The 12,401-nt window shown below is 40.6% G+C and overlaps 1 protein-coding gene across 1 annotated transcript in view; it reads right to left on the bottom strand.

The window, feature by feature from the left end:
- Positions 1-3,714: 3,714 nt before the first annotated feature.
- The window catches only part of LOC105936417, a 49,360-nt gene continuing 40,673 nt past the window's right edge, over positions 3,715-12,401 (bottom strand). The window contains exons 14-25 of the mRNA XM_036144046.1: positions 11,748-12,355; positions 10,303-10,725; positions 9,164-9,413; positions 8,983-9,072; positions 7,573-7,833; positions 7,309-7,479; positions 6,670-6,847; positions 6,456-6,584; positions 4,908-5,189; positions 4,591-4,814; positions 4,212-4,258; positions 3,715-3,987 (exon numbers count right to left, since the gene is read on the bottom strand). Of these exons, the coding sequence (XP_035999939.1) occupies positions 4,229-4,258; positions 4,591-4,814; positions 4,908-5,189; positions 6,456-6,584; positions 6,670-6,847; positions 7,309-7,479; positions 7,573-7,833; positions 8,983-9,072; positions 9,164-9,413; positions 10,303-10,725; positions 11,748-12,355 (2,646 nt within the window). The 3' untranslated portion in view covers positions 3,715-3,987; positions 4,212-4,228. The remainder of the gene's footprint in view (positions 3,988-4,211; positions 4,259-4,590; positions 4,815-4,907; positions 5,190-6,455; positions 6,585-6,669; positions 6,848-7,308; positions 7,480-7,572; positions 7,834-8,982; positions 9,073-9,163; positions 9,414-10,302; positions 10,726-11,747; positions 12,356-12,401) is intronic.

Here is a 12,401-nt window from a genome sequence, read left to right as displayed (position 1 = left end):
TAAAAACAACAACAAATCATCTCTTTTTACAGTTTTTATTAGTTGCTTTGACGCAGCAGTCAACTCAAAACCCACATTTTTCAAAACAGTTAACGCAGAGACCTAAACAGTGGCACCAATGGTAAAAATTAAACATGTTGTTTGCAAAAGGCTCCAACTCTGCCAAAACATTTAAAATATGATCCAAAATCACATTTTGCCCTCAAACAACACAACTTGCACACAAATGTTTGAGCCCTTCCAATCATTCGTTAAACAAGGGGCAACAAAATACAAAACACCACACTCAATGTGAATCAGTGCAGCATTGCTGGTTCATTGTAGCCAAAGACTGTACGCAGCTTACATGGCAGTGTCATTTGTAATCAAATGTGCCTTTTTGCAAAAAATGGATCCAGAAGCAAATATGTTGTGATGCAAATTTTATTGATTCTTCATTGTTTTTTTCCAGATAAACAAATGAAATATTCCAAAAAATGAAAGATTCCAACAGAAAATACTAGGGCTGTTTGTTCCTTCTAGTCCATTCTGTCCTGATGAATAGGCCACATGGCCTCATCTACGTCACATTCAATATTTTCCCTTGCACCTAGGAAAAAATCTTCTTGCATGCCTAATTCATCCTTGACATGCCTCTGCATCTACATCATGGGCAGCAGCAGTCATTGCATTGAGTAAGGACATCTGCTCATAGTGGCGGTGATCATATACCTTTCATCGCTATGCACTGAAGAATTCTTCTGTAGGAATAGATAGACATGTATATACTGTATAGCAGCAATACCTGTTCTACCGTCGAAAAACTCTTACCATGGATGCAACCTTGTTTCTATTGAAAGAAGTTTGGACTCTTTGTCCTGCCCCTCTAAGTGAAAGGCCATGATTTACCACATGATCAATCACAGTTGCCCAAATTTCATCTGTAATGAGCCCTTCCAGCTACACCGCCACCTCACACATGGACTCCTCTTCCTCATAATCTTCTTCCCCTGACCTATCTACCTCTTCCTCTGACTCTCATTTGCCTTACGTTGACCATTCATGCTTGCAAAGAACAACACACAACATGGCACCTTTTACGCAAAGCTTGCAAACTAACTGCAAATTGAAAAATTGTGTAAAGAAGTGTCAATCAGGTGCTTCAGTGATTTCATGCTGATCAAGAAGTTTCTAAGAGCTTGGAACATATGGTTTCTGTTTTGCTAGCACAGCTAAAGCAATGGAGTTTGGACTACATGAATGACATCTGCGTTACCTGTTTTGCAAAAAGGTGGGGAAAATGAGTCAAACCAATGAAAATGGGTTAACTCATTTGCAAGAAGTGTCTTTTGCTCTGCAGAGATGGTGATGCTGAAAACGAAGAGGTTGCCAGTTTCTTCAAACAGGTCAAAGCAACCAATAAAAACTGTATTAACAGTTTGATAAAAGACAACATGCCAAATTATTCAGGTCCTCATTAATCAGTTGAAACATTTTTATTCGCGTTACATTACATTAAACCATTTGTATAACTGCTCATCAACTTTTTACATGTTTGCTGTTGTTGTTGACAATTTATCTGTGGTTCCATTAATTCATCAATTAATTTATTAATTAACCTACTATGAAACATTTTTTTCTTATTAGGGACAACATTCTGTAATGCTCAAGTTACATCTATTCTAGAGTATTTCTTTGGTTTGTGGCTGCATGGTGAAACAGCGATTAACACGGTTAATTGCAAGAAGCACCGGGGGTCAAAACCCGGCCTGGGGACATTCTGCATGGTATTTACATGTTCTCACCGTGCATGAGTGGGTTCTCTGCAAGAACTCTGGTTCCTCCCACAGTCCAAAAACACGACTGTTGGGCTGATTGTTAATCTCAGTTGTACTTGGGTGTGCGTGATTCGTTGTCCTGTATTTCTCTGTGTTGCCCTGTGACGGACTGGCGACATGTCCAGAGTGTAATCCAACCCTCGCCCATTGACTGCTGGCCATAAGCATAATTTCCACACTATCTTTTAAGAACTCTGAGGAGTAAACATGGCAGAAGCAACAGGACCTCAGCGTGCAGTTGCAACTCCGGGTCACTATTACTTGCTAACATTTTAGTTATAAATGGGGTTTTCATTTTATTTTAATCAATTATAATACTGACGACAATGTTTTACATACATTTATAAACACAAAAAAGAAGATATTTTTCAGACTTTTTTAAGCAATTACAAAAAATAAGGACTCAGCATTGTTAGTTCAGAGAAACGAGTGATAAAAAAAACATTATTTTAGGTGTCTTAAAATCAGTAACCAATAAAATAAGAACATAGTCTAATTAAAACGTTTTCTTTTTAAGGCTGCCATAGAAAGACCAATCTGTAAATAAAAGAAGCCGTGCGTGCACGGGGAGAAGAAGTGGTCTTGATGTCGATACTCCATATCCGTGACCCAAATCCAGCCCCACATTGCCTGGCAGCAAGAATGTCATGAGTTCCTTCATATTCCGGGTTCTTTCTTCTTCTTACGTTGTGTTAACAACAAACACAAATTAGGCTCTTCACTTAAATATGTTTCTTTTCATTTTCTCTGATGCAGTCAGTGCAAATGTTTACAAGCTAAATGCGCTATGTTAATGTGAAACTAAAACAAAATAGCTATAAAAGAGGTTTGAGAAACCATTTTGATATGGAATCCATACATTAATAAAAAAACAGAAAAAACTAGCAAGTGAAAATAATTATATGTATTATAATTCATTATCTAATTCTTTAGTGCAACCTTCTTGTATTTCCACCGTTTCTTTATGTCTCATCTTCCTTCACAAGCTCTACAGGGGTGAGGAAATTTGATTGCAACAAAGAAGCTTAATAAAAGGTCAGAAGATCAACACCAATCTGGCATAACATCCTTGTTTTATTTCAATCAAACTTAGTAAATTCAGTGGAGAGAAACCTCACATTCAAATTACATACTGAATAATTAAGAGAGCCTAAAATAAATAAATAAGAATAGGGTATAAAAAAAGAAAAAAAAAGAAAAAAAAAAAAGAATAGGGTATAAAACTGAAAAAAAAGACTGACTGTCACAAACAGCTGTCAAATAAAACACAATAAACTGTGAAATTTACAGCAAATTAAGGTCTAAGATACCCGTCATAATTTGCAGGTGAACATTTTGCACAAACTGCAAAAGAAAAACACCAACACTTACAAGTTTGTTTTTCATACATCAGTAATGTTTAAGAAAATATAAATAAAACCACTTAAATAACCCGGATAAATAAAGGGAAACTGGTTTGATTTGTGGACCCTGCTGGGTTTTGTCCATTCTTCTGCTGCAGTTGGTGATTCCTCCTTGAAGAGAAGGCGTTTGTAGCCAGTTTAGTCTTCATGGATGTCTTTTTGTGTAAAATGCTCACAGGCTAGTGGTCTGTCCCATCAGATTAATGAGTTATATAAAAATAAAAGACATTCGCAATAATGTCAGAGCAAACATTAAATTATAAACTTAAAGGCACCACATTAACAAAATCCTCCAATAGTCATCTATATAAGTAAAAATATTTGTAGTGTATTTTATAAATGTTTTAATTACAAAAATCTAACAAATAGTTTCAGTTTTGCCTCAGTAAAATGTCCACATTTAAATTCCACTTGGGGCCATCCTCTAATTCCTATAAATCTTCAGCCTGGACAGTGCATAGATGCATAAAATAAGAACTAACCACTCAGGAGGGTAACCTTGGATAAGGATGCTGGTCCTTGTGATTTCCAATAGTTTATTGAACTTGTTTGATCCCTGCAAATACAGACCTGCACAAACTCTACGTGTCAGAAGATCCCACAGTAATGTCCACAGTTTTTGTTAACCAAAACTGGTTCAATAAATTGAAAATACTGTCTTTTTGATAGGAAACAATGGCCCTGAAGCACAAAGAGACTTTTCCACTCTTCTAATCCTTCTGTCTTCATGGAGTTCGCAGAAAGGCTCAGCAGGGTTGTATGTGCGTCTGCAAAAAAAGCAATACATGCACAAATTACACCTTCTATACTTACAAGACTCAATTTCTTTTTAGCTCATATAATAATTAATTTCTATTACCCATTTTATGGAGTGCCCAAATGATGTACAAAACATGTGTGGAATCAGCAAGTATCTAAACTTGTCTGGAAAAAACGTATCGGGACACCACTAATTTTAACCATTAAGTTGATATTATTAAACAACACTTACCTTCTTAGAATCAAGAGTTAAACTTCTGTTGATCTTCCCAGCTTCCCCTGTGTTGCAAAGTAAAATACAATTTAATAAAAAATTAAAATTACCCCATTACCCAAGCATCTGGATCCCGGTTAATATGTTTGGCTTTGTGGGCGGGGTCCGTGACAGACCTTAAGTTTTATTTTTTAAATAAGCAAAATAAACAAATTAGACCATATGTTTATTTTCTCTTTGACAAACCCTGAACACACAAACGACGAAGGAGACAGAGATGAACGTATCTGCTGAGCCTATCATAACTGCTTCATGGAAAAGATACTAGTGGCTCATTTATCCAGAGCCAGAAACGTAGACACTAACAGATTTCACCATGTTGCATCTTCATCTTCACCTGAGGTTTAGCCAGATGTGGAGGTTTGGGGGGGACTCCAGGCTTCTTTCTGGTAACTGCAGGCGAGCTGTTTTTCCTCAGGCCGGCGGTCCAACAAACAGTCGCTTTCTGCTCCGACCTCTGGGACACGGACGAAGAGTCGTCCACTACCTCAGCGCTGAGCGCAGACAGGTCTGGGCTGCTGTACGGATTCATACTTTCTCCAGACGAGTCAGTGCTGTCCACTAAAACGCACTCGTGTATTTACATTTTGTTTCACACCACCAATCGCTAACAACAACAGCATAGCATATCGTAAGGCTAAACAATAAACTCACCCAGAGGACAGTGAGACGTCCACTGATCACAGTGAGGATGAGGACGATGCTGAAGAAGGTGGTTGTTGAGTTCATTTTCAGTCACAGCCTCAGGGGATGACCCAACTCCTGGGGTGGTGTCCGCTCCATGCGACAGGTTCCCGAGATAACCAGTAGGGGGCAGCGAGCCTCGGCCAGAGGAGGACGATGATTGGCTTAGGGTGGTGGAGGCGGTGCTGCCGGAGCCAATAGAGTGCGGGCGGGGATAATCTAAGCCCCTGTGTGAACAACACGCCACAGGGACTAACGACACACAGATAAATGCCATCAATGAGAATATGACATGTTCTTCACTATATCTGTGCTACCACTGTTATGCTGACGACAGTCAGCTAAATTTATCCTTAAATCCTGATTAATTCAGTCATTTCATTAGCCTACAAACTGAAATCATTACTTTATCATACTTATGGCTCTCTTCTGGATTTGTGGCGTGCGTGACTAACACTTTGCCTGTCGACAGTTTCTCCCACCAGAGCTGTGGATAGATGCCGGTCCTCTGGAGTTACCATAGAGCTTATACCTCTGGATGTATGGCCACGTTTTGGGAGGTTTGCAATTGTGCCATAATCTTTTTTTTATCAAAGGTGTTTGGTGAGATGTTCTGTAAATAGCACCATTGATATTCTGACCAACCCTGTACAAAGCTCAGTTAGGTTCTTTTCTAGTCTGTGGAAACGCTGGCGCCTCAGCTTATATGGCAGTGGACGAACATTCTCCTTTTTGTGTGTTTTATTGTTGTTGTTCTGTTTGTCAATTTGTGTCTGAAATAACGTTGTTGATGATGAAAGACTTAAATATTGTTTTACAACCTAACCCTGCTTTAAACCTGTCCACAACTTTTTCCCTGACTCTTCATGACGCTGTGTGTTTGCAGGACAGCCTTTATACTCAGATTATATTTGACGTCGGTCGACTGATGAGGTGATTTATGGAAGCAAGTGGCGGCTAACAATTTTCTGTAGAGCCATCAGAATAAAGGGAAAAATGCATGCCACACTTCCAGATTTTTATTTGTAAAAAAAATTTAAACCAATGTACCGTTTAGCCTGGACTACTTTGTGTTGATCTATCCTCTAAAACCCCAATAAAATGCAATGAAATGTGTGCTTGTAATGTAAAGCACAGTATCCTGTCACTTACCCACATGAACAAGCAATGAGTTCAACTCTGAACAAATAAATCAGCGTTGGACATTATATAGGCTACTGTATATGTTTTGATAATGACTAATATTTACTTTCACCAAATTATTTCATCTTTTTAAACAAGGTCTCAACCTTAACTTTGCACTTTGTACCTGTGATTTCTTTTTCTCCTGTGTAAATTGCATGAGAATCTTAGGATATAAAAGCTAGAAATGACTGGTTTGTGAACCTGGATGTGGTCATGCTGAACTGTGACGCCTTCTGCCATAACACACTCAGACGTAGTGTCGGATATATGTAATGAAAGTGTACTCAGGATAGTTTAAAATGTGAAACGTTGCAAGTGGTGCGAGCTTCTTACTTCTCCCAGGCGGGACGCAGCTGACAGCGCGGTCACAAATTGCTGCATCGCTGGGCTGAATATCCATAAAAGGACTGCGTCCCGTTCCCATAAACACTCTCTCTTGCAAACGTAGCTCTGGAACGCAGACTATGTGTTCATTATCAGCCTTAAAAATAAGATTTTTGGTGAACCTTGAAATATATTTTGAATCTGAGTACGTCTATAAAAACACCTCTACTGTGAGCAGCCTGGTTCCACAGGATCCTCTCCAGGTCATTGGTCCAGGCTTTCTTCACCTCAATGCTCGAGGCCCTCAGAGTGTAAGTGTCTTCACTTCTCCTCCTGCGGAACCAGATCTCAAAGCACAGACCGCTCATGCCCGAGTTGTGGGTCATTCCTATATCATTTGTCTGGAAAAAAAAAAACAGAAACACGAAACCAATATAGAATATAAAGTAGCAGATCTTTAGATGGCACTGATATTCATCTGTAAGAAATATATGCAAAGGGTTCTTATATTCTGTATTTCCCCATTTCTATGACAGAATATCAAAGATCATCACTGTTTGAAATGGCAGACACACAACTTTCTTGTAAAATGGAAAAAAAAAAGGTGCTTTGAAGTATTCGGGTAAAACAGTTTTCATTTAATCTGATACAAAAAGAAGAGGGAATTATTTATGAAAGATCTCAAATGAGAAGACTTTCATGTGAGATCACACTATTTAATTAATTTCACTGAAAAAGTACGATGCCAAAAAGTGCATTTAACTACAAATGCAGTAGACTGTGTTACGTGTGCCAACGTTAAAACAAGTAGGCTGTGAAGACTCCAGCAGCTGTGTGTGTGTCAAAACCAGCGTAGGCAAACCTTAAATGACTGCTTGTAGACGTAAACATCGTTTCCAACATCTGTTCTCTTGGGCTTGCTGAACAGAATCAAATGTTCGAAGAGGAAGACTCGGCGGACACACTTCTTCTTCCGAAAGAAAACGGTGAATTCATCTTGGCGGACCAGCTGCCCCTGCTCCTTCAGGTTTACCTAACAGATGCAAGCGCAGAAATAAAGTGTCTGGTTATGTCATGTAACAACGACGGTTAAAGTACAAGCGCCCTTGCCCTTTTAATATCTCACGTCGCAATCCTGAATGGCGTCCATGGTGAGCAGATCGTTGCCGTGACGCATCTGAAACTGAATTAGGTCTGCGGCGGCCCGGATATCAGCGCTCTCTCTGTCCCTCTCGCCGCGCGCAGTGGGGTCCTGATGTTTTGATCCGCACGATCCGACCAAGGCCAGCATGTCCTGCAGCAGGAGGCTGTACTTGCTGATCCTCTGGATGGGTCTCAGCAGGTAGGAAGAAAGGTCCATCAAGTCACCGAGCTCCTGCTGCTTCTTCTGCAATCGGAGAAAAGATGAGGTGTTTAAAAGGCAAAGTCCGGCGTTTTTCGTCACAATTCCAATTGTTTTAAACGTTTTGATTATCATTCGGACTATAAATATTGACAGGCATGATCAAGCAGCCATTTCCAAACTGAACTGAACAGAAAACTGAATTGAAAGGTCCAAGATTTTGAAGCAAACACACCCGCCAGAGAGCCTCCTAGCCACCCGTATTTGTAAACAAGTCTTTGGATGCTGTTATTCCTTCATTATTCCTGTTTAGAGCTTTAAGTGCACTGCATGCAGATCTTTAGGTCTTCTGCACAGGAAGCTACTTCAGGTTTGGGTTCTTGGAGAAGTGTTTGCTTTGCTGCTCTCCTCATGAGCAGTGCAGCTTGATTCTGACCTAAATGCAGAAGTCTGCATCTGGCCTCATATTTCTTTCTAAATTTTCACTTTGAGATCAAATTTAGCTAAAATTTATCCCGAATGGTAATAGAAAGTTTAGACGTACAGACATGTCTTTTCGAAGTTAAAATCCTCACTCCGACATTACAAAAATACAGTTTTAATGGAAAAGTTTATGCTATTGTTGAATTGGATAACAAATTAAAATCTAACATACTTTACTAGAGTCAACAAAAAAAAAAACATTACTGAGATGATTGTTTTGTGTCAATTTGTGATCAATTTGTCTCAATTTTATGAAAATTATTTGAAACTATACAATATTTAAAATAGTATTGTCATGCAAGCCAAAACAAAAACTTTTTTTTACGGCCACAAACATTGTTATGAACACACACTACAGTATATTAACAGAGCAAAGAGAGTAGTGCCAGCCACATTTAGTAAAGTCTGCTTTTGGATTGAAGTCACTGAATGCCTGTGGTCCTGTTTACTATTAAGATAAATAAACAACATGCTTAACAAAAATCACAGGCTTTAGCTTATACATAACATTTTCCATCAGAGGAAGATTTTACATTTTAAGTGAAAATCTTGCTCCAAACATTTTGTAAAAAGTGTCGCCCTGTGCTGGCCACAAACGGCCATTGGCTGTACTTTGGACATATGTGAAACATGTAAAAAGCGCAGTGCTTTTTTGAGCTGACCTCTCAAATGTAATACAGCAGAGCACTAATAACAGAAACTAAATCTGACCTTGAAGATGTCATGGCGACGATGAAGGATCAGAGCATCTGACTGAGGTTTGTTTTTGCTGTACAAGGCGTAAAGGCCAAAACTCTCACTCTGCAGGAAGGCCAGAAGATTAATGTTGCAACAAAGAAAAAAAAATCCTATCAAACATCAACACTGCACAGAGAGTGACATTATTCCTCACGTGTCTGAGAAAGCAACGGGCTACCGTCGCAGGCTGCCTCTCGCAGGCCTCCAGCTCTGGGAGGAAATAGTGGCTGTGGAAGTCGTAAACCTTCTCCAGGTTGCCAAAGATAACTCCTCGCTTGCCTCTGAGATCCTGAGGAATGTCCAACCTGTCCATCAGGGGGAGGTAGTGAGTCAGAATGTAGCCCAGCGAGCGCACATACTCTCTCTCTGTGAACACCAGCTCCTCCATGACATGCTGCAGCCTCCTGGTGACACAAAGGGGAATAAAAGTCTGTTACTGTCAGCCAGGCGTAAAGGGGGGAGGCACAGCATGCTTCAGAAAACAAACAAGTGACCTTTTTTCCCCCTGAAAATCTTTCTTTGTTTACAGGTTAGCTGCATTTTTATAAGCAATTACTGTGTAATAACTGTGTGAGAACAAGTATATTATAGTATATTATGTTTGACTCAGATCCATGTGCAACCAAAGCTAGAGGAGATTCAAATACATCTGCTGAACTGTTCGCCTAATTAAGAAATTGAGGCATCAACATATTCATTTAAACAAATCAACTTTTAATGAAACTCAGAAGTCAGTATCTGCCCTGTTATTCTTCTGCGCACAATCAGGATTATGTAAAAAAAAAAAATAATAATTAGGAAACCAAATCACTTCAAATTGCTTTTCAAACTTTAAGCATAGATTGTCAGCATTAGAAATTAATGCACACATTAGAAAATTAAGTATGTAGTTTTTTTTTTCTTTTTTGCTTTATGAGAAAATCTACCCAATGTGAACTGCCATAAAAAGAAACACTTTCCCCTGCTTAGTAACACTTAGATCTTTTCAAAACGAGATTCAGAGTATTTGATCCCTCTGAGGAGTCTTTATTTTTATCTTTTTGTTTTTTTTCAAAATGGACATAGCATAAAAGAAACAATTGATTGCTTTCCAAAAACAGTCCACTGGTGTTTCATGGTTTCTCTATTAAAAAGACAAAGAGACAATACCTGAAGCACTTCATTGTCAGCTTAGGGACAAAAGGGAGGTACCGGTTGTTAAATCTCAGAGAATAACGTGGTTTAGAATAAAAGATGCAGCATCAAATGTATCAGCAAAGAAAACCATGCATCACTTTGTTGTAGTCAACTCACAGAGCACTGCTGGCACTCTCCTGTGGCCCCGACAAGCAAAACGCTCTCCCATATCTCTCCGGGGGTAGGCTGGAGTGTTTACAGCATTCGGCCTCATTGCCTCCTGCAGCGCCCCGCTCGCTCACGCAGGAGTTGTCAGAGCAGAAGCTCCCGTGGCGGGAGATCTGGAACCTTTGAGCCTCCTGCAAGATGCGGCAGGACGGCTGACCGCGGTGCGAGCAGCACGACGGCGGCCGAGCCCCCTGCTCTCCGACCGCCGAGTCAGCGTTAGCGGCTGGAGTGGCGCGCGAGTCCTGGCTCACCGACCTCTCTACGTGACCCCGTCTCCATGGAAACCACTGGCAGCCGACAGGATGGGACTGAGACAAAGCGGCAGCATCCCTCTCGCTTCTGGCTCTGCTCGTTTGTCTCTTCCTGGTCGACCTATTAAAAAAAAAAAAAAAAAAACATGAAACAAACCAAGAAACCGATGAACTTAACTTTTCACTTTTGAAATCTTTCTCTTCAACCTCACTGATTTAACTACTACTCCAAAGCCACATGCATTTATTTATAATGCTTGCGTAGGTTATGACTAGTACCACAACAGTCAGAAACAATTAGTTTGATAGTATCAGTTAACAATTGATTAAAAATGGTTCATTTTTACTGGAGTTAAAAAAAAACTGTGATTATCAACTTGTTTACAGAGCCATGCAATTAATTTCTGTCTGGCCCATTTTGTCACATTACAGTGCTGCAATTTTTTATGTGATGGAGCAACAGAGGGTAGTGGATGATAAAGTGGAAGGAAAAGGATACACTGATTACGTTTTTACTCATAAAAAAACACGTTGAGCGCATTAATATTCACCCCTCTGATTAAATATTTTGTAGAACCATATGTTGCTCTGACTGCAGCTGCATGTGCTTCTGGGTATCTCTCTACCAGCTTTTAACCAGGAGAAACTGAAACTGCTGGGAGATGGATTGTACGGATGGAGACTCCTTAACATTTTCCCCCTGGTCCTGTCTGCTCTGCTCCTATGTCTTTATGACGCGGTTTGTTCACTACTGTTCAAATCTCAGAGGCCTCCATCGAACAAATGGAGATGAAATTACACACAGCTCACATCTGAAGGGAATTTCCTAGCACCGTTTCATTTAGGGGTACCACAGTAAATGGGCTGGACTCAAATAAAAAAACGTTTTTTAGAGTAATATTTGTTGATTGAGAACTATATAACCCTCTAATCTACTGCAGCTATCATTTTCCTTAGATTTCCCAACTATGCTCTATTTTATATTGGCTAAAAAACAATAATCCCAATAAAACATATTGAAGACTGTGGTTTTATTGTGACAAAATGGTAGAACATTAGTAACTATAATATATTATATTAGTAACTATATAACATAGTCAATTAATAACAATCAAAAGTCAAGGTAGCGCTCTGTAAACTAACCTGTGAGGTGACTGCTGAGAAGTTTTTGACTCTCGGCTTGTTCCAGCTTCGCCGCTACCCTCCGGTTGGCTGATTTGACCCAAACCCTCTGCACCTGACAAGACGGCCTCCCTCTGAGGATGCTGAGGCCCAGCGGCCGACTGTACCACCAGCCTCTGTCCGCCGGGAGATGCCGTCTGAACGTTGGTGCTCACCACGTCCACAAAATGACCCTGGCAGCCCTCGCTGCTGGGATCTGCTTGTTGGTGGCAAAGTTCCTCCAGCTCCTGCATCCTCTCCTGGAGCAGCTGCTGAGCCTCGTGAAACCTCAGCCAGGCACCATTCCAGACACGCATCCCTCTAGAGCCCCGCAGGGAGCTGGCCTGGACCTTCACCTCCTGGAATTTCTCCGGGCTGAAGTGGAGGAACCGTTCTTGGAAAGACTGGAGGACTGGTCTGTCAGGAGAAGCCTGAGATTTGGTGTTCAGGCAGGGTTCTTTGCTTTGGTTCTGCACCGGAGAAGTATTTGTCTGAGGAATCCACGAGGCACTGTCAGCTGCTTGTGCTGTGTGATTTCTGGCTTCAGTGAGATTCAGATATTCGGTACATTCGTTGGCAAGCTCAACAGCCTGTTTGGGGGGGGGGGGGGGGGGGGGGGGGGGGGGGGGGGGGATT

This window comes from Fundulus heteroclitus, chromosome 1 (assembly GCF_011125445.2).
Source record: "Fundulus heteroclitus isolate FHET01 chromosome 1, MU-UCD_Fhet_4.1, whole genome shotgun sequence".
NCBI lineage: Eukaryota > Metazoa > Chordata > Actinopteri > Cyprinodontiformes > Fundulidae > Fundulus > Fundulus heteroclitus.
Note: the sequence above shows the minus strand (reverse complement) of the source record. Positions and strands in the feature narration are given on the sequence as shown.